General features: G+C 37.6%; 1 protein-coding gene across 1 annotated transcript in view; it reads left to right on the top strand.

Moving 5' to 3' along the window:
• The window catches only part of LOC150092928 (cholesterol transporter ABCA5-like), a 640434-nt gene that overhangs the window by 293340 nt on the left and 323294 nt on the right, over positions 1-23800 (top strand). The window contains exon 13 of the mRNA XM_090414108.1: positions 878-968. Within this exon, the coding sequence (XP_090270234.1) occupies positions 878-968 (91 nt within the window). The remainder of the gene's footprint in view (positions 1-877; positions 969-23800) is intronic.

Raw genomic sequence — 23800 nt, 5'->3', positions numbered from 1 at the left:
TGCAAACCAGGCAAAGCAATGCTGAGAAAAGACAAGGTCACTCAGTCCACCAAGAAAATAATGGCAACAATCTTTTGGGATTTCCAGGGAATTCTCTTGATTGACTTCCAGGAAAGGAATACCACAGTGAATACAGAATATTATGCTTCACTCCTGCAGAAACTGCATGATGCCATAAAGGATAAGAGACGAGGAATGCTGAGTCATGGTGTTTATCTGCTTCACGACAATGCTCTAGTCCATATGGCTGTTGGTGCAAAAGCTGCATTGAAGACTGCGGCTTCAAAGAGATTGAACACTCACTCTACAGCTTAGATCTAGCACTCCGGTGACTACTAGCTCTTCTTGAAACTGAAGAAAGATCTTCAAGGAAGAAAATTTGCAGATGACAATGAAGTGAAAGATTCAGTTTTAGGCCATTTTGCAGACAAAAGTACAGACTATTTTTTCAAGGCATAGAAATATTATTTCAAATATGTGAAAAGTGTGTTGAAGTAAGGGAGATTATGTTGAAATGTGACACAGTTGTTTTCTTACTATCATCTCTAAAAGTTAGTCAGGCTGGAAACTTATGGAACCACCCTCATACATAAACCATAATATTGTAAGTTCATTTGTTTTGACAATGAATGATGTCATTAGAATGCTATTATGAACACACTGTTTTTATGACTGATAGTCATAAAAACAGTGCATTTGTATCATTTTTTTTTCTTTATCACATGTACAATTCATTTTGGTGTTGTAATTCTTATAATGATGAGTCGTCTGTTATATGGTAATTATTACTGGTTATATCGTAAATATTGATTTTTGCTTTCTAAATTTGACTTGGGTTTCTTTAAAAAAAATTAAGATTAAATAATAATATTTTCAGATTATAAAGCAATAATTTCAAAGGGAAAGCTACGGTGTGCAGGTTCTTCGCTCTTTCTGAAAAACAGATTTGGAGTCGGATATCATTTAACGTGAGCAAGCCATTGAGTCATTTATTTTATTTTATTTTAAATGGATTCAAACCCATTCTGTTTTTTTCAAGTACACATTCTAATTATTTCTTTACAGATTTAATTAATTTATAAAAGATCAACTATTGCAGACAGTCTGTAATACTGTGATTTTTTTTTTTTTTGTTAATTTTACTCCCACCCACAAAAGGTCATGTTAATTGTGGATGGGCTTATCGTGTATACTACATAATATTTATTATTTCAGTTAATTTTTATTTAATTTCAGTATAAATCACAGTATTATTATTTATATTACGAGGGTTGTTTGCAAAGTTTGGTAAAAAAAGTTAAACACATTTTTGCGAAAAAAAATCACCTTTATTTCTCCACATAGTCTCCATCGCTGGCCCATACACATTTGGGCCAGCGAGTTTCCAATTTTTTCATCCCATATAAAAAGTAGGATTTGTCAAAATACTCATTGACAGCCGTGATGACATCCTCATTCGAAGAAAATTTTTAAGTTTGGGAACAAGAAGAAGTCACACGGGGCCAAGTTTGGAGAGTATGGCGGATGTGGAACCAATTCGAACCTCAATTCGTACAATTTGCCATTGCAACAGCCAATGTGTAGGATGGTGCATTGTCTTGATGAAAGAGCACTTTTCTGTACACCAATCTTGGTTGTTCTTTCTTCAATTCTTCTTTTAAACAGTCCAACAATGATGCAAAATAGACTCCTATTATTGTCTTACCCTTTTCGAAATAGTCCATCATGATAATTCCTTGGTAATCCCTAAAAACAGTGGCCATCATCTACCCAGCTGACAAAATGGTCTTCGCTTTTTTTGGTGCTCTTTCACTGGGCATTGTCCACTGTTTTGACTGCTTTTTGGACTCAGGTGTGTAGTGCTGGATCCAAATTTTGTTTACAGTCCCGAATTGATGCAAAAATTCCTGTGAATTGCGATTAAGCATCACCAAACACTGCATTGAAATGTATTTTCGCATGTGTTTTTGATCGGCAGTCAACAATCGCGGCACCCATCACTCACACAGCCTTTTTCATGTACAATTTTTCATGCAGGATATTATACACCCATTCAGTTGAGATGCCTGCAATCGCAGCAATCTCACACACTTTCACTCGGTAGTCTTCCATAACAATACCATGGATTTTGTCAATCATTTCCTTCGTAGTGACCTCAGTCAGGTGTCCGGAGCACTCTTCATCTTCGATGGACTTATAGCCACGTGTAAACTTATTTATCTAAAATGAGGATCTGCGAAACACTTTTATTTCTTCAAATAAAAGTGTTTTATCACTGCACGAAACTCGTTTTTCTAGATTTTATGAAAAATGCAAAGACGGTCATTTTAAATGTTTCCTTAACTAGACCTACGTATTGCACATAGCAAAAAGTTTGCCAGAGATCATGAAAAAGATGATGCGTGCTAACACGAATGATTGTGAATGATTGTGTCACCGTCTATTGGAAATTTACCAACCTTTTCAAACAACCCTCGTATAATCAAGCACCCATAGCTGTTATTATTATTTTTTTTTAATACTTGCAAATAGGTGTAAAACAACTGAATTGTTTCCAAAAGCAGTAAGCAATAGAGTATCATTACATTATCATATGATGGAATCTAGATATTTTTCCTGCTATGAAACTTCTTTTTTCACCCACTTCTGGATATAGGCCTTCCCCTTAACTTTCCAGTTCTGTCTATCTTTAGCCAATGTCTACAATCTCACATCAAACCTTTGCAGATTATCCCTCCATCTTGTTCTTTGGTGACCATTCCTTCTCTTGGTCTCCACTCAGTGCTTAATTTTGTCTACCTTTTGTCTGGCAGTCTACTAATATGGCCAGTCCATTTCCATTTACATGCTTTACAGCAGTTTGCAATATCTTCTACTCCAGTCATCTCTCTAATTTTAATATTTCTTATTCTGCCCTTTTTTGTTATGTGAAGTATTTTTCTTTACAAGATGCTTTGGGCCACATGCAACCTGTCTTTCTGTTTTTTAGTTGTTGCCTCTGTTTCACTTCCATAGGTAAATACTGGAATAATGCATATATTAAAGAGATAATAAAGTAACACGTAAAAACCACAATGAAATCTTTAATTAATAAAAAAGACAGATATTTTGTACTAAAAATAATAGTACATCTTCAGTGTTTGTAACAGTAATAGGAATGTAACAGTAATAAAGTAACAGTAATTTTACATGTTACTTTATTATTTAATTACTATGCCACAGGTTCCACTAAAAATCATATATTAAAGAGCTTTTTTAGGCATATATATATGTAAATCTTCTAACTGATAATCTTTATACAGCCAAAATGCTTTGTTTTGTTGTGTGATTCTTCTACTTATTTCTTTATCTTGTTTTTCCTTAAAACTAACTAATTGACCAAGGTAAATATAGTCCTCTAAATTTCAGTATGATTATCTGTTAATTTTAGTTCAATTTAATCTGAATTTGTCATCAGTTTGGTTTTAGTTAGATTAATCTTTAAATATTTTTTCCTGCTTTCTCTATCAAGGTCATTTAGCATTTCCTGAGCTTTTTTATTTTTTGCTAAAAGAACAATGTCATCTGCAAAATGTAAGTGATTGAGATTTTTTCCATTGATGCAAATTCCATATTTTTCTCCTTTTATAGGCATTCTTAAAGACGTCTTTTTTCTGCTACAATATAATTTAGCAGAAAACAGTTTGGGTGATATAGGATTGCTTTACTCCTCTCCTAGTACCAAATTCTTTTCCTTGATGTTCTAACTTTATGTTGGCTGTTAAGTTTGGGTATATTATTATTATTATTATTATTATTATTATTATTCAGTCCTCCATGGAGTCAAAAGACTCATCACGGAATGTCCTTCCTAGGAAACACAAAGTCTATCAAGACTCATCGTGGGAGGTCCCTCCTAGGAAACACAAAGTCTATCATACCTTTCCTTGAATTCATTCACCGTTCTTGCTCTAACCACTCTCTCAGGCAATGCATTCCACAGTTCAAGCACCCTCCATGCAAAGAAACCACTCCTCACTCTCTTTCTCACAGCTTCCTCTAGTATTCCTTTAGTATTAAAATTTACTCCTCCAGGATGAAATACTCTAATAAATGTTCATTGAACAATTCCACTATGTCCTCTGCATCAGTCACTCTATTCCCATTTTTATCCCACAATGTCATTCTTCCACAATTATTTCTCCTCCTACTGGCCACATAACTAAAAAATTCCCTAGGATTTTCTTTGGATCTTAGGGTCAATCTCTTCTCATATTCCAGTTTCACTTTCCTTACCATATTAGTCACTCTCCTGGCCTGAGTCTTATATTCTTCATGCATCTACTCTTCACCTCTCTCCTTATATCTCTTCCATAGCCTCTTTTTCGCATGCAGTTCCTGTTTAATATTGTTTGTCATCAACTTTACTCCAAATTGTGTCCTCTTCTTCACTTGTGGAATACAGCTTACTATTGCTGCTAACAAATGTTCCTTCCCAATTTCCCAAGCACTAATGATATCCCAGCCTTCCAATTCCTTCCTCCATGAAACTTTCCAAGTTGATGTCTTAGACATCAACTTGGGAAAATCACCTACCTTATAATTCCACATACATTCCCGTCTCTTTGATACTCCTGCATGTCTATTCACTTCCAAGTCAAAATCACATGGTCACTCTCAACAACTGGTGGGAGAGAGATGTCATCTCAGTTATTATCAACTCTTCTGTTACTATGACCAAATCCAAAACTCTTGAACCTCTTATTCCCTCTATTACATGCTGCCTAAGACATTCGTCCCTCAAAAATTCTAGAAATTCCATTCCCTTATTGCTACATGCATCTTCCTCTCCCCAATTTATATTGCTGTAATTAAAATCTCCCATAACAATCATTCTTCTTGCACTTGCCAAGCTCAACTGTCTAAACATCTCCTGGTCCCCACCCTCTGTGCTCCTTGGTTTGTAGCAACACCCCCACTGAATATCCTGTCTTACCCACCTCTACCTCACACCATATGCTTTCAAAATCATTAGTGTCACTGCCCTCCAAAGCCTCCACTCTTAGAGGATATAAGTCGTCACTTATCATAAGCAGTACTCCACTCCCACCCTTTCCATTCCTATCCTGCTGAAATATACAGTTTTTAATCATCTGATATACTTTATTGGGATGACTTATTGGGATGGATGTAAGTCATCACTTATCATAAGCAGTACTCTACCACCATGTTTTCCCTTCCTATCCTGCCAAAAAATGCTGTACCTGCTACTTCTATTCCTGTTATTATATCATCTTCCATCAACCACGTCTCAGAGATCCCAATAATCTTTGGCCAGGCTGATTCTATCACTGCCACCAATTCATCACCTTTATTCTGGATACGCCTGGCATTAGTATAAAGCATAAAAATGTCACTTCTTCTATACCTATCATTATCTCCTCCAGAACCCACTGGACTCAGTGTTACCTGATGTCGTCCCCCTTCCACCAGGCATCCATTCTCACAAGAGGCCACCCCTGCTACCATCAACCCTGGGAATTCTAGTTTCCCTGCATTGGCACACCAACTTATTCAGAAAACAGCAATCTCTGTAGATGCCTACGTCCTTCCTCATTCAAATGTAAGTGGTCTCTTGCATACAGTTCCTTTCTCTCCTCAAATGTCCTCCAGGCATCCACATATTCCAATCCCCCCTCCTCTGACACATTCTAGCTATTATGCTATACATTATTACTGCTCCAGCTCATTACTATCATACTTGGGTAACACACACACAATTTCTCTGCATTTTCTTTCATACAATGTCAAGCAAGAATCTCAGATCTCTTGCAGCCCAATTTACATTATCTCTCAAGTCATTTGTGCCCACCATCACAATCACCTCATCCACCCTTTCACCCCACTTAATTGCCATAGTCACACTCTCTATCATTCCTCCAGTCAAACACTCCTCTGGCATCCTATCTTGCACTCCACGGATCATTGAATCTCCATACATCACTGCTCTTTCTACTCTGTTCCTTGATTGCTCACCTGCATCCTTCACTCTCTCTCTCCTCTAGCTCTTTCACTTTGTGTTCCCCTACTTACCTGCTGTCCTGGCATCACTCTGTCCCTGTTTCCAACACTCCCTCACATTCTTCTCATTCTCTCTCTCTCTCTGTCTGTTTCCATTCTCTTGTTATCGTTTCCATACCTCTCTCTCATTCCCTCCCTTCCACTGTTTCTATTCTCTCCTCTTCTATCATTCCCATACCCCTTCTCTCATTCTCTCTCTTCTACTTCTCCTATTCTCTACTCTTCTATCACTCCCACATCTCTCTCTTACTCCTACTCTGATTCTCCTTGCATTCATCTCTTCCATTCATGTAATCTCATCTTTCATACTTCCCATTTCCTTCCTGAGACATTCCACATCTCTTTCAGCTCATCTCTCTCTCTCTCTCTCTCTGCAAATTAGCCACTCATACTCGCCATTCATCCTCCCAATCATGACCATCTCCGAAAACTTCACAATCATTCAAGCCTTCCACAATCCCCCACTCTTATTTCTTCATTCATATTTTGCTGCTCATTATTCTAACTTATCACACTACTCATTTCTCGAAAATCTCCCACTCCTGATGCAACGATGCTGACCATCATAGCATCTAACTCACTGAATTCCTCCCATTGCCTATATTTTAAGCAAATATTTTGACCTTCACCAGCCAAAATGGATAAAAGTGTAAAGCAACTCAGATAAAACAATGCACCAGGTACTGACAAATATCTGAACTCATCAAATATGTCAGTAGTGACTTAACTTACAGAAATATATAAATTGGTCAATTAATATGGAAAAAAATGAAGAGATATCCTCAGAATGGAAACAAAAACTAATCATACCAGTATATATAAAAGGAAACAAAAATTAATGTGAAAATTGCAAAGGGATGTTTCTCCTGTCTGCAGGCTGCAAACGTTTATCTACTATTATACTAAAAAAAAGAATCTTCTATATCCTGAAATAAATATAGATGAATATAAACAACATTTCAAAGAAATAGTCCACAATTGAGCAGGTTTTTCCTGAGACAGATACTATAGAAAAAATTAAAACATAATCAGTAGGTCCTTATTCTATTTATACATTTTAGAAAAGCATATGATAGCATTCATAGAGAAGACCTCTGGGGAGTATTAAATTCACTTGGAATAGATAATAAGATAATAAATTTAATTAAAATTTGCGCCACTGACAGCCAAAGCATGGTGTTGGCTAATGGAATTAGATTTGAACCATTTGCCATTAAGACAGGATTAAAGCAGAGATTTGCCCTGTCACCCATCCTATTTAATTTATCTTTAGAAAAATGTATCTGAGAAAATATAAAAGATAACACAAGCACAACAGTACTATTAAGATGATATCGGCCTTGTTGGAGAAAATTCTGAAGACATAACAGCTGAAATGAAGTTTGTGGGAAAAACTGCAAAGTATACTTTATTTGATCACAAAAGCAGTGAAAGAATTAAACCAGGAATCAGTAATAGAAAAAATTAAAATATATTAACATAAATGGATGGAACATGTTGAAAGAATGAAAACAGAAAGATTACCAAAACAAGCCTTAAATTACAAACCATTAGGAAAAAGAAAACCAGGACATCCTCTTAAGAGACAACGATGACTTCTAAGGCTGGAACAGGCCACTCCAGGACTAAATCCTTGACAAGGATGATGATGATGATGATTAAAATAACATTCAGAAAACTCAAAACTTCTGCTAAAAAACCAGGATTGCAAATCAACCAGGATAAAACCAATTTAAAAGTATGTAGAAACAAAACCCAAAGAGGAATTGACCAGTTAGCCATCAACAGTGGTGTACCCAGGGGGGACAAGGGGCCCAACTCTCCCCCCCCCCCCCAAAAAAAAAAAGAAAAAGGAAAAAAAACACTAGAAAATTTTCCAAAAATCTTTGTCTGTTTATGTTCACTAGGCATCTACAATGCCATATGGTCACTCCGATGCTCGATGATGTTCCACACTAGGCCTCGCCATGTATTCCTGTTGTTTGCCCTTCTGGCAGCCTCAACTCTCTGAAGATTAGAGAGTTGAAGATCAAAAATATTTTCCTAATTAAAATTCATTTTTTTATTTATGTTGTGTCATGTCTTCTATTTCTGTACTACTTATGAATTAGCGGTCACATAACGTGGGAATACCCTATAGCTCTCGGGAATCACGGCCACCGTAAACACAAGGCAAACAAAGTAGTGCTCGGGTGAACTGAGCGCTACTTTGTTTGCCCGAGCCTGGCCAGAGGAGATCACAGGTATCATGCATTGCTGATCATTTCAGATGCTCTCATAGGTGATATGTGATGCGTACTGTGTATTCTCAAATCGTCTACTCACCTCCCCCCGCCCCAGATTATATCCCGAGTGCACCACTAGCCAACCTGAAATTCATCATCTTCATCATCAAATTCCTGCCATGTACCCTCAAGGGATGTACAGGATATGATAGTTCTACATGAAAAATTTACATCATTACTAACTTCCTATCTACAATTTTCCTCCAAATCAGTCTGCTACTTGTCAAGACTCCAACATTATCAGTTCTTATATTTCTCTCGTCTAAGGCACTTTGTACCATATCAATCCACCTATATTTTGGTCTTCCTCTGGGTCGTTTTCCTGCCAACCTGGCAGAGAACACTTCTTTTGCTAATCTTTCCTTTCCCATTCTGTTTAAGTGACCATACCACCTGAGATTAGCTCTGCTAACACATTCCTGCATGCTGACAATGTCAAGTTCTTTTCTGATATCCTTGTTTTTAATATGATATTGCCATTGATGCCATTTGTTCACGCCTCTAATCTTTCTCAGGACTCTCATATCTGCGGTATCTAGTCTTTGGTCAATTGTTTTACTTCTGACCCAGCTCTCAGATCTATAAGTTAAAACTGGTTTGAACACTGTCTTGTATAAAGCTAATTTAGTGATCCGACTAATTTCTCACTTATTCCATATGAATTTATTCAATTGACTTCCCTACCATACCAGCTTTGTTGATTCTGTTGTCTATTTCCATATTAAATTTACCATCTTCACTAAAAATCATGCCCGAGTAGCTGAAATATTTTACTTGTTCCACAGGGTCTCCGTTCGCAATGCAGTTGACATTTTCAAATGCATTTTTGAAAATTATGGAGACAACTACCGTGTTTGAATAACAACTTTAGTTTAATATCACTAAAATTATGGAGACAACTACCATCTTTGAATAACAACTTTAGTTTAATATCACTAAAATTATGGAGACAACTACCATCTTTGAATAACAACTTTAGTTTAATATCACTAAAATTTTAGTGATATTAAACTAAAGTTTTTATTCAAACACGGTAGTTGTCTACATAATTTTCAAAAATGCATTCGGATCACCGTGCAAGCCTAAAAGAAAGGACATTTTCAAAGATTCTGCCTATTTTCATTGTCTTTGTCTTGTTATTGCTGACCTTCATACCATATCTATTACAACAGTTATTCAATTTAGTCAGGGAATATTGCAGACTTGTAGCAGATTTATTTAGAAGTATAACATCGTCCGCATAAAGCGAAGAGCTAATATTAACTTCGAATATTATTATTAGCGAAGAGCTAATAATAATATCTTCAATTTTGATATCATGTTTAATACCACTTTCCTTCATAATGTGATCCACAGAGGGGATAATGGACATCCTTGTCTCACACCAGATTTAACATTAAACTATCTTCCTGTACTTCCTTCAATTCTAACTGCTGACTTACAACTCAAATAAAGGCTAAGTATTGCTTGATATAATGCCTCATATAATAGTATTGAATAGCTTCTCTCTTGGCACCTTTTCATATGCCTTTTCCAGATTGACAAAATTAAATACAGATCTTTATTATATTCCCATGATTGATCAACTATTTGTCATAAAGTGAAGATCTGATCCTGACAGCCTCTATTTGGCCTTAATCAAGCTTGTTCTTCACCAATTACTCCATACTTCAAGGATTTCTTTTTCTCCTGTTTTCATGTCACCTTTATCATCTCTAATTCCTTTTACAGCTCTCTTTCCTCTATTTCTAAGCTTCTTCAACAACCTCCAGAATATCTTACCACCTTCTTGATATTTATTTTCTATGTTCTTGCCAAAGGGCTCCCATGACTTTTTTAGCTAGTTTTACACAGTGTTTAGCTTTCTTACATTTGTCTCTGTATTCTCTAAGAGCACAAGCTGACCTATTTGTCAGGAACTTCTGATATCCTTTCTTCTTTTTCCTTCACTGCCTCTTTAACGTCCTGTGTCCACCATGGTGTTCTGATTTTTCCATCCTTGCAGACAACCTCACTGCATGCCTCTCTGGCAGAATCATTCAATGTTTTCTTCAGGGCTTGCCACTGAATCTCCAAGGTTTGGTTCCTGTTCTCAAACTCTTTTATTTTTAATTCAATAATATTTGTGTATTTTAGTCTACAGTTCAAATCTGAGAGCTGCTCAACTTTTATTCACTTTAAAACTTTCTTATATATTATTCTTTTCAATATGAAATTCAATTTTATCCTGCTCAAGACTAAATAGTGAACACTTCCAATTTCAAATCCTCTGTACACTCCGGTGTCCTGCACCAAGGAGAAAACATCACTATCAACAATAACATAGTCATTGAGACTTTTCTTATTCCTTGCCTCTTCTGTCCATGTGAATTTGTGCACATTTTTATGTTGGAACATGGTGTTAGTAATAACCAGTTCATATCCTGAGCAGAAATCCAACAGGTCTTTGCTATTATTATTAGCTTTGCTCTTTCCTCCAAATTTTCCCAAAATATTTTTGTATGTTTGACAATCATTTCCTATTCTGCTATTTAGATCCCCAACTAGGACCAACTTTTCCTTTTTCATTGTGTCAGTTGCTTTTTCTAAAGCATCAAAAAACTTCTACCTTAGTAGATTCTTCTGTGGGATCATAGGCACAAATAGATCTCACTGTCCAGTTCCGCATTCTTATATTTGCCCACATCACTACTTGAGACTACCTGCCATTCAAGAAGATTAGCCTCCTATTTAGTATTGAATACTATGGCTACTCTCTCTTTTCCTTGATTGTCATTGCCTGAATATAATGTTTTGTATTTATTGCTCAGAAAGATCTCACCAGTTTTTGTCTTTTTTGTTTGTGTCACCCCTTATCTAATTTCTCAGCTAGCTCCATTTCTTTGCCATTCAGGCTTCTTATGTTGATAGTACCGATCTTTAACTCTTGTAATGTTGAGTTGGTGGTGTGTTCAGATTTGTTCCAGTAGCTGAGTTTTCGCTGTTCAGCCTGGTTCCCTGGCAAAAACAATGAGGGCCTTTTTAACTGGGCAACCCCCAGCCGGCATGAAATTTTGCCATATTGTACCATCATTTTGTATTTTGGTAGAATACCTACCTCCAATAGAACTTGTCATTCATTTATTTTCTTCCAAAGTTGCAGATTTTCATATATTTGAAAATGAAATCCCTAGAAAAGTGTGAACCTATTAGAGATAACATAATGGATGAATGGAGAAGAAGACATAATCAACAGATCTTTGAACACTATAGATCTCTATTTCTAACTGATGAAATCAGAACTTGCAGATTGAGATGGCATGGACATGTGGAAAGAATTGGTAAGAGAATGGCTAAACAAGTGTTCAAAATGAGGCCCAATGGAAAGCAACCTAGCAGAAGATTATAGGAATGTTGGGATAATAACATCCAAAAAGACAGCTGAGATGGAAATCCTGTGCTAGAAGTGCTCAAGATGAAAAAGAATGAAAGAAGGTGATACTTACATCAAAGAACATTAGAGGTTCACTAAGCCACAGAAGAAGAAAATAATTTCATGGGAACCTCCATGGAATCTGAAGATTTGTTATGAGAGACCCACATAATGTCTGCCATACTTATTGACAGAACACTCATATCAGATTCTGGGAACCCACTCCACTTCTTCACCACTCTCCAAGTGGAAAATCTAGTCCTAACACCCTTGCTGATCATGCTCATCCCCAGTTTCCAGGGGTATGATAGAAACTTAAATGTTTTTATTCTGTTTGCTCTTTTCTGCCTATCAACTAACTTCTGGAGCCCAAGCCCTCAATCTGTCAATGTAGGTAGCATTCCACAAATCATTCATTAATTTATTAATTAACTTCTGGATCCTCTTCACCACTTCTTCATCCATCAAGGTGATCAGACTTGAGCACAGTAATCCAAATGTGGTTGTATCAAGGTTTTATGAAGAGGAATGATGACTTCCTTAAATCTGTTTGTTAACGTGTTCTCAATAACCAAGTTATCCTGTAAGCTACCTTTGCCAACTAAGCAATATAACCTGAACTAATACCTGAAATTCCAAGCTTGATCACTTTCCTGGAGTATAGTCCCATGAAAAATGCATACCTTGACACTTTTCACATTAAACTGGTATCCATTGCCCATGCTGTTAGCCTATTTAAATCATCTTGAAAGTTCTCTACATCAGCTATTATGCTACCCAATTTTGCATCATCATCACCCAACAACTGGTTTCCCTTGCAGTTATTTTCTATATTTACATACAAATTCAACAACAGTGGCCAAAGCATAGAGCCTTGCAGCATACTTTTACCAGATTTCTCCTGGTTTCTGCTCCTCCTTCTACTGGTGAGTAGTATATGCTCATTGCCATCTTCTTATCTATATCACTAGCCTATCTTCTTATCCACATTATGAGCTTCTTATTCACTCCCATTTGTTCTGATTTCTGCAACAGAGCTCAATATTGATATTGCTGGATATTGCAAAATCTAGCAGTATTATCATTGTATATGTATTCCTTTTATTAAACTCACCATCACTCTATTATAAAAAAGTGAGTAAATTACTTAAGCATAACCTATCTCTCGTAATTCCATGCCACATCTTCATATTCAGTTCATACACGTATTCATACTCAGTCATCAATCATATTCATACACAGTATCCTATTCCCATTCTTGAATTCTTATCCATCCAACTTTTCCAATACAAAGTAGAAAGTACTGATTTGTCTATAATTTTCTACTTCACACATACATATTCATACACAGTATCGTATTCCCATTCTTGAATTCTTATCCATCCAACTTTTCCAATACAAAGTAGAAAGTACTGATTTGTCTATAATTTTCTACCTTACACATGCAACTTCTGTTTAACAGAACTATTTTGGATTCCTTGTACTCCCTTGGTACCTTACTGGAGCTGAGACTTAAGTTATACAGCCTAATCAGAAGCAGTACCAGTTCTGTTGGTCATTTTCCTCATATGCTAGTTGATATCATGTATAATTCCATGGCTGTGTTTGCATTGAGATTCTGCAATATCATAAGTCTGTATCTCTCACCTTGCTTTAATGAGTGCTATCAGCACTCATTAAAGTTATTCTTCCATAGTCATTCTTGTGTTTACATTCCATATAGTGAAAGAGCTTTTAGATTTCCTTTAGCTTGCTCAATTAATTTCTTCTCATAATCTCATTTTGACTTTCTTAACATGCTGGTCACTTTCTTTGATCGCCATGCTTTGTACTGCTCATGAGCTTGCTGGGGGCAATGAAATGCATTGCAAAATTAACCTTATGGGTAATTTAAATTAACCAAACATTGATTGGATAGAAAAGAAATATCATAGTAAGAATGAAGGTATGGATTAGCTGTTGTGAGAGACACATTTCCCAAGCAGCTTTTGAAAGAAAGAACTCAAGATCAAAGAGTATTTGCTTTGATCATAGCATCAGAAGGGGTCTTAGTTAAGAATGTAGCTATTTTGCCACAGTATTTTGGTAACAGCAATCATGCTGTACTGTCCAGGGATGGGTACTATATGAATGCTCCAGTTAGGACAGGCTAAGTGCTGAACTACAAAACTGAAAATTATGACAAATGAGGAGATTAGGAGAGATTGACTTCTATTTGGGTTTATATAGGTCAAATCTATTTCAAACTAAGTTAGAAAATAGTGACAAGTTTCGCCAACTCAGCTAAAGTTGGCGAAACTTGTTGGTATTTTTTAACTTAGCTTGAAATAAATTTGACTTATATAAACCCAAATAGAAGTCAATCTCTCTCCTGTAGTTCTTGTGGTCAAAAATAACCTTTTTATTATTATAAATGAGGAGAATACTATCTTTGGTCCTCTGGTATCAATTACTGAATGGGAAGGCTATGAGCAATGCATGGGAAACTGAAAAGCTGTTTAAATGAGGCAGTAACTGAATGGGTATGTAGAGTTCAAAGAACAAATAGGGTAGGAATGAAATGGATGTGCAATCTTATTAAATGAGAGACCCATAAGAAGAAGATGATGTGGAAGGAGTTATGAAATATATAAAGAACAGGCCAGAAAAGTTATGTATGTAAGAAAAGAAAATGGCTGAGCAGCAGCAGCAAGGCAGTCAAAAAGAATTTTACCATTATAATGCAAATAAAAAAATGAAAGTGGAAGAATAACTTTAGTGACTGTAGATGGTACCCTTGTGGTACCAGAAGCAGATAAGATTGTTATAATTATGAGTGCTTACTTTGCTAAAATCTGTCTACCAATTGTATGTAACACGGTGCACAGTGCTACCACTACATTGGATGAAGAGATAGAAGTGCATGAGAATAAAGTTTGGTCTATCAATTTCTGAAAGGATGTTATAGGTTATTGACTGATGAAATTTTTCACTATATGGAAGGTGGGGGAGAGGACAAGGGAACATCCATGGAAAATAAAGTTTGTATGCAGTTAAGAAAGGGATTAGAGCTAGATTTTTCTCTCACAAAGAAGTGAGTGAGTGGAACAGTTTGCATGTTGAGATAGTGAGTGCATCTGTTTTTTAATTAATTGAAGAGATGGTATGACAGATCATACCTTCTATTAAAGTGTAGATCATATTGTCTCCCTTCATGAGTGCCTGACTTCCTTGAGGTCTCAGACAATTATTATTATTATTATTATTATTATTATTCAGGCCTCCAAGGAGTCAAAAGACTCATCGAGGGAGGTCCTTCCTAAGACATAAATACTGTCAAGACTCATCGAGGGGAGGTCCCCCCTGAGAAACACAAAGTTTATCATACCACTCTTTAAAGTCACTGACCGTTCTCGCTCCCACCACTCCATCAGGCAATGCATTCCACGGCTCAACCATCCTCCACACAAAGAAACCACTCCTTACCCTCTTGCTCACAGTTTCCTTTCGTAACTTCCAGGGATGGCCTCTTGTCATCACTCCTTCCCGCTGATCAACCAAGCGAAAGAACTCCCCAGTGTCAACCCTGTAACCACCTCTCAACAGTTTAAAAGTCTCAATCATATCACCTCTCCTTCTTCTATCCGCCAAACTCTGCAGTCCACATTCTCTCAGCCGATCCTCATAACTATCATTGTACAGTCCTGAAACCATCTTTGTCATCCGTCTTTGTATCCTTTCCACAGTTAATTTATCCCCTTCAAATCCTGGGGACCAAATCTGAGAACAATAGTCCAAGTGTGGTCTGATCAGAGACTTGTACAACGGAATGATAACCCTCTTATCTCTGCAGGTCAGTGTCCTTCTCATAATAGCAGCAATCCTCTGTGTTACCTTCACCACCTTTGCAATATGTCCCCTAAACTTCAGGTTTCTATCAATCATCAACCCCAGATCTCTTGTCTCCCCTACTTCCTCCAGCATAACTCCTCCCATAGAGTATGCAGCATCCCATCGATGTTTCCCAAACCTCAAGACCTTACATTTTGCTGCATTAAACTGACACCCCCATTCATTTGCCCATCTATCCAGCCTATTTAAATCCTCTTGCAGGGCTACCACATCTGCGCTGTTACTAATAATCCTTCCCAGCTTCGCATCATCCGCAAACAACCGAATATCCCCCTGCAATCCACTGGCTATGTCATTGATATAAAGGTTAAACAATATAGGTCCTAGTACTGAGCCCTGTGGGACCCCACTTGTAACCCTCTGCCTCCTGGAAACTGCTCCACCATACACAACTCTCTGATACCTATCAGACAGCCAATCCTGAATCCAGTTGACCAATCTGACATCCAGACCCATGTGCTGCAACTTAAATATCAGCTTATCATGTGGCACCCTGTCAAATGCCTTCGCCAAGTCTAAGAAAATTGCAGTATATGCCTTTCCCTCATCTAATGCTCTTGTAACTTTATTATAAAAGGCTAGCATATTGCTAAAACAAGAGCGTCCTTTCACAAATCCATGCTGATTCTCACAGATAACATTACCCTCATCTGCCCAATGCTGTACACGGTCCCTCACCACTTTCTCCAAGATCTTAACAACTACTGATGACACACAGACTGGCCTATAATTAGACACTTCCAGTCTGTTACCACCCTTATGCAATGGCACTATCTTACCTTCCTTCCATTCCCTGGGCACCTTTGCCAAAGCCAGACTTTCATTGTAAAGCCACGTTAAAGGTATTGTCAATTCGCTAGCACATTCTCTCAAAACTCGTGGCGAAATACCATCCAGTCCCACAGCTTTACTGACATCCAGAGTACTCAGTATCTGAAACACACTCTCCTCCTGTACCTCCAGACCTCGTACCAGTCCTATCCCTCTAGCATTAAAACTGACTCCTCTAGGATGAAATACTCCAATAAAGTGTTCATTGAACAATTCCACTATGTCCTCTGCATCAGTCACTCTATTCCCATTTTTATCCCACAATATCATTCTTCCACAGTCATTTCTCCTCCTACTGGCCACATAGCTAAAAAATTCCCTAGGATTTTCTTTGGATCTTAGGGCCAATCTCCTCTCATGTTCCAGTTTCGCTTTCCTTACCACACGAGTCACTCTTCTGGCCTGTGCCTTATATTCTTCATGTATCTTCTCTTCGCCTGTCTCCTTATATCTCTTCCATAGCCTCTTTTTCGCATGCAGTTCCTGTTTAATGTTGTTTGTCATCCACTTTACTCCAAATTGCGCCCTCTTCTTCACTCGTGGTATACAACTTACCATTGCTGATAACAAATATTCTTTCACAATTTCCCACGCACTGGTGATATCCCGGCCGTCCAATTCCTCCCTCCATGAAATTTCCCGAAGTTGACGTCTAAGACTATTATAATCACCTGCCTTATAATTCCACATAAGTTCCCGTCTCTTTGATACTCCTGCATGTCTATTCATTTTCCATGTCAACACCATATGGTCACTCTCTCCAACTGGTGGGAGAGACGCCAACTCAGTTATTATCAACTCTTCTGATGCTATAACCAAATCCAAAATTTTTGAACCTCTTGTTCCCTCTGTTACATGTTGCCTAAGACATCTGTCCCTCAAGAATTCTAGAAATTCCATTCCCCTATTGTTACATGCATGTTCCTCTCTCCAATTTATACTACTGAAGTTAAAATCTCCCATAACAATCATTCTTTTTGCACTTGCCAAACTTAGCTGTCTAAACATCTCCTGGTCCCCATCCTCTGTGCTCCTGGGTCTGTAGCAACACCCCACTAAATATCCTGTCTTGCCTACCTCTAGCTCACACCATACGCTCTCAGAATCATTTGTCTCACTTCCTTCCAAATTCTCCACTCTTAGAGGACATAGGTCATCACTTATCATAAGCAGCACCCCACCACCACGCTTTCCCCTCCTATCCTGACGAAAAATGCTATACCCAGCGACTTCTATTTCTGTTTTTATATCCTCTTCTGTCAACCACGTCTCAGTGATCGCAATAATTTTTGGCCAGGCTGATGCTATCTGCGCCACCAATTCCTCTCCCTTATTCCGGATACTCCTGGCATTAGTATACAGCATATAAATGCCATTGTTTCTATACCCCAGCCGTATCCCTTCTAGACTCCACTGGGCTCAGTGTTACCTGACATTGTCTCCCTTCTCCCAAGTATCCATTCCCACAAGAGGCCACCCCTGCTATCATCCTCCCTGGGACACACTGACTCGTTCAGAACAGCAATCTCTCCAGATGCCTACGCCCTTCCTCATTCAAATGTAAACGGTCTCTCGCATACAACTCCTCTCTTTCCTCAAACGCACTCCAAGCATCCACATATACCAGTCCTCTCTTGTCACACATTCTCGCTATTATGCCATTCAATATCACCGCTCTTCTGCTCAGCTCATCATTATCATACCTAGGCAACACGCACACTATTTTTCCTCTCTCTGTCTTCTTCCGTACAGTCTCAAGCAAAAATCTCATATCTCTCGCTGCCCGACTTACATTACCACTCAAGTCATTCGTTCCTACCATCACAATCATCTCATCCACCCTTTCACCTCTCTTAATTGCCATAGCCACCCTTTCTATTGTTCCTCCTGGCAAACACTCCTCACGCATCCTATCTTGAACACCACGGATCATTGAGTCGCCATACATTATACCTCTTACCATTCCCTCGCTCCTATTGTTTCCATTCTCTCCTCTTCTTTCATTCCCATACCTCTCTCTTCTACTGTTTCCATTCTCTCCTCTTCTAGCACTCCCATACATCTCTCTCATTCCCTCTCTCCTACTGTTTCCATTTTCTCCACTTCTAACACTTCCATATCCCTCTCTCATTCTGTCTCTCCTACTACTGTTTCCATCCGCTCGTCTTCTAGCATTCCCATACCTCTCTCTCATTCCATCTCTCCTACCGTTTCCATTCTCTCCTCTTCTAGCACTTCCATATCTCTCTCTCATTCCGTCTCTCCTACTGTTTCCATCCTCTCGTCTGCTAGCATTCCCATACCTCTCTCTCATTCCCTCTCTTCTACTGTTTCCATTCTCTCCTCTTCTAGCACCCCCATACCTCTCACTCATACTCCTTAAATTCTCTCTCTCTCCTACTCTGATTTGCCTTGCATTTATCTCTTCCATTCTCCTAATCTTATCTTTCATACTTCTGCTCTCATTCACTAGACATTCCACCTCCTCTTTCAACTCATCTATCTCCCTCTGCAGGTCAGTCACTCTTAATCTAAATTCACTCTCCCATACAAAACCATCTCCTAAACTTCCACAGTCACTCACACCTTCCACACTATCAACTATTATTTTCTCATTCTCATTCTCATTTCTCATTCTCATTTATCAATGATAATAATAATAACCCATATATGCTACCAGATATCTGGATGTTAATTCACACCATACTCCTACACAAATGTCTTCATAATGAAAACATCAGCTCACAGAGCTAGAGCTATTTACTCAAATGATGATATACTTCAAAACAAATTAAAATACACTTTTAATAACTTCACCAATAACAGCTACAAACTTAAAAAAATAAACAGAGTGTTAAGCTCTGCACCTATCTGTCTGTGTATCAAACAAATTAATACTGAGTCAATATTAGATCATGATGAAACATTAGTACAAGGGAGTCAGGCATAGTAATACCTGACTTCCTTTTACAAGGCAGTCAGGTATTAGTAATTCCTTATATTAAAGGAGTCAACTGACAACTCTCAACCAACAAAAAAACTCTATGCCTATCAGTATCATCTATATATTATATCAATGTCACCTTTGTGAATGTGACATCATTCACAGGGATGAAAGTTTGAGAGAGCAGTGAATGAGGAGGAAGAGAGACTGACTGTGAGTGATCAAGAGGTATATGGGGAATTGAGCAAGCAAGCTTGATGTTAATAAGGTCGTGGGATTTGGTAATATACCACCACATATTTTGAAGGAATGTGCCAGGGAGTTGACATCAGGGAGTCAAGCACCTAACACACAGATTATAGGCCAATCTGTGTGTCAGGTGTTGTGGCTAAAGTGTTGCAGAAGCTAGTGAGAACCAGGATCCTGAATTGTATTGACAGCAGTGGCATTATCTTTGATGGACAGCATGGATTTGCTAATAGCAGGTCATGTTTTAGTCATCTACTTTATTACCATAAGGTGACATCTGCATTGGGTGAGGGAGATGGATACACAGTAGCTACTTAGATTTTGCAAAGACTTTTGATAGATTACCAAATGATAAGTTGATAGTCAAACTAGAGCAGATAGGGGTTGGATATTAAATTAGTTCATTAAATTGGAGATTGGCTATCTGATAGGTATCAACATAGGTAACAATTATGTATGTGGGGAGCAATATCCCTGAGGAAGAAAGTCACTAGTGGTGTGCCTCAGGGATCTGTTTTAAGGCTATTGCTATTTAACCTGTATGTTATTGATATTGGAGAAGATTTGGATGGGGATATGTAGCGTTTGCAGATGATGCAAAGTTAAGAAGCACTGTGAGGAATAGAACATGTTGTGGATTTACAAGAAGACTTGTATAGATTGAGTGAATGGACATGGGAGTGGGGATTCCAGTTCAATTGTGAAAAATGTAAGGTTTTACAATTTGGAAAACAAATATGAGATGTAGAGTGTATGCGTGGGAATATATTGTTAGAGGTGGAGGAAATAAAAGATCTTTGGCCGATGGTGGATAATCATCTTAAACTTTAGAGGACAGATTGCCAAAATTGTGAGGACAACATGATTAAGAGGGCACTGACTCCTTGTGTAACCAAGGAGAATCTGGTTCCATTCTATAAGGCCTTGATTTGGCCACATATGGACTACTGTGCACATCTTTGATAACATGGTTTTCAAAAGGATAAAGGGGGACATTGCAAAGGGTCTAGAGGTGAATGACTAAGGTAGTTTCTGGTCTCTGGAATATTGAGCATGAAGAATAGTTGAGAAGAAGTAATTAGCAGTCTCGAGGATAGGAGGAAATAAAGGTGATATGATAGGATGTATAAGTTGGTACAAGTTGGCAAGGTTGTTATAGGATTAATGTTGAAGAGGGTTTTCATAAAATGGGTGGGAGAACAAGTGGTCATTGTGGAAAGCTGTATAAGGAGGAAGTGAGAAGCAGATTTTTGGGATGGAAAGATGTGAAGGATTGGAAAACGTTGCCTGAGATTGTGGTATCTGCAGAGAAGTTGAATGTATTTAAGACACAGTATGATGAGCTGTGTGTATAACAAAGGTACCTCCCATGATGAGTCTTTGACTCCAAGAGGGTTTTAGATAATACGAGGGTGGACTGAAAAGTTCTCGGCCTAACGATGAAAAAAACGAATTTATAATTTCAAAATTATATTTATTTTTCGACATAATATATAATATTTCTTAAGACGAATACATTTATTCCAGTGATTCTCCAGCGCTATTCTCCCTTCTCTATAGTGGTTAATTTTTCGAAGAAAAATGCCAACCAGCAAGGAAGAGATAGAAGCCAGATCTGGGGAATAGGGTGAATGATCTTGAAATTTAGTTTAATCCTTTATCCAATGTGAGCAAACAAAGTTTGCGCCTGAAACTATCTTCAGGACTGGGGTAAGGTAGTACAACACCAGACAACTGGTATCTCCACTTGGGCCTGGCTCCCACTGAAGAGACCTCAATAAAGGTTGAAACTAGTCTGAGTAGTGGCCCTTCCCTTAATGCATAACATTATACATTATGCAAGGAGATGTGTTTTGCATTATGGGAGATACTGAGATGTAGTAATGTTAGCTTGCTCCACCTTTGCAATGAGTTGCCTGGTGTTGTACTACCTTACCCCAGTCCTGAAGATACTTTCAGGTGCAAACTTTGTTTGCTCACATTGGATAAAGGATTAAACTAAATTTATTATAGGGTGAATGATCACAATTCATAGTGCAGATCCCTTAATTTTCCCATTGCCAAAACACTTTTGTGGGCAGTTTCTTCTACAAACCGGGTCTTTTCTCATGAATTTTTTCGTCTAGTCTTGTTAAAAGATTGGTATAATATCTCTGGTTATTGTTTTACTACATTTTATAGTGGGTGGGGAAAGGACAAGGACATCCTTTGAAGATGATAGTAAATGCTAATAAGAAGGTGGTGAGGGCTAGATTTTTCTCGTGTAGGGTGGTGCATGATTGGAATGGATTGCCATTGGATGTTGTGTATGTAAGCAGTGTGAATGAATTCAAGAATAAGTATGATAGCAAATATAACAAAATAAGTATGGTCATTAAGAATGTGGCCTCCCTGGAGGTTTCTCTTAATAATAATAATAATTATTATTATTTAAATTAAGGGGATATTTAATCCCACATTATTTCAAAGCTGAATAAGAAACTCTAAGATAGAAATCAAAGAATTTCATGCTGAATATAGCAAGCTACAAAAGTTCGGCGAGTCCAAGCGTAAGCAAACATCTGGGTAGTACAATACCGGGCAATTTGTAGTAAAGGTGGATAAAGCTAGGATCACTATTCTTAGTATTAACCCTAATGTAAAACTCATCCCCTAGGAGATGTATGTTATTTTACATTAAGGGAGATAGGTCACTACCCAGACTGGTTACAACCTTTATTGAGGTCTCATCAGTGAGTAAGTAGACCAATAAATACCAAGATTGTAGTGATAATAGCTTTAATACTTTACAGTACGATAAAGAGGTGCGCAAATAAATTAATGAAATAAAGAGCCAAAAGGCTTCACTTCGGCAATGCAAAAGTTATTTAAATTATGGGGATATTTAATTCCACATTATTTCAAAGCCGAATAAGAAACTCTAAGATAGAAATCAAAGAGTTTCAACATACATCTCCTAGGGGATGAGTTTTACATTAGGGTTAATACTAAGAATAGTGATCCTAGCTTTATCCACCTTTACTATGAGTTGCCCGGTATTGTACTACCCAGGTGTTTGCTTACCTGGGTAGTAAAATAACTAAATTTATTATAGGGTGAATGATCACAATTCATAGTGCAGATCCCTTAATTTTCCCATTATCAAAACACTTTTGTGGGCAGTTTCTTCTGCGAACTGAGTCTTTTCTCACGAATTTTTTCATCTAGTCTGGTTAAAAGATCAGAATAATATTCCCTACTCACTGATGAGAATAGTGATCCTAGCTTTATCCACCTTTACTACGAGTTGCCCAGTATTGTACTACCCAGATCGGAATAATATACCCACTCACTGATGAGAATAGTGATCCTAGCTTTATCCACCTTTACTATGAGTTGCCCGGTATTGTACTACCAAAGTGTTTGCTTACCTGGGTAGTACAATAACTAAATTTATTATAGGGTGAATGATCACAATTCACAGTGCAGATGCCTTAATTTTCCCATTGCCAAAACACTTTTGTGGGCTTGGACTAGCCGAACTTTTGTAGCTTGCTATATTTGGCATCAAACTCTTTGGTTTCTATCTTAGAGTTTCTTATTCAGCTTTGAAATAATGTGGGATTAAATATCCCCTTAATTTAAATAATTTTTACATCCCTGAAGTGAAGCCTTTTGGCTCTTTATTTCATTAATAATAATAATAATAATGCCACACACAAATTTGTTTGAGTATAGTTTATTACTAATGAAAATAGTGATTCTAATATGACCTTTCTCTACAGAAGCCTATACAATGAGATAATAATAATTACGTAAATTAAATTAAAATGACAATAAAAAACAAGGTGGATGGAAGATGCTGTTTATCAGTACGAGACTCTCCATAATCTTTACAGTGGATAGACAGTCATTTCAGTTTAAGTTTGGGTGGTGTAGAAATGCTTCAGTGCTCAAATTTAAACCAACACCAATATATCAGGCCTGTGTTGCATCAGAGGATATTATTATTTTTATTATCATCATCATTATCCCAAGACCACATGGAATCAAAGATTCATCTGGGACATCCTTTTGTCATACACACAGCTCATTCATACCATGCCTTAAACACACTCAAATTCTCTGCAGACACCACACTCTCAGGCA

This window comes from Typopeltis vanoorti, chromosome 24 (assembly GCF_054136105.1).
Source record: "Typopeltis vanoorti isolate ZY-2024b chromosome 24, IOZ_Tvanoo_1.0, whole genome shotgun sequence".
NCBI classification, from domain to species: domain Eukaryota; kingdom Metazoa; phylum Arthropoda; class Arachnida; order Uropygi; family Thelyphonidae; genus Typopeltis; species Typopeltis vanoorti.
Note: the sequence above shows the minus strand (reverse complement) of the source record. Positions and strands in the feature narration are given on the sequence as shown.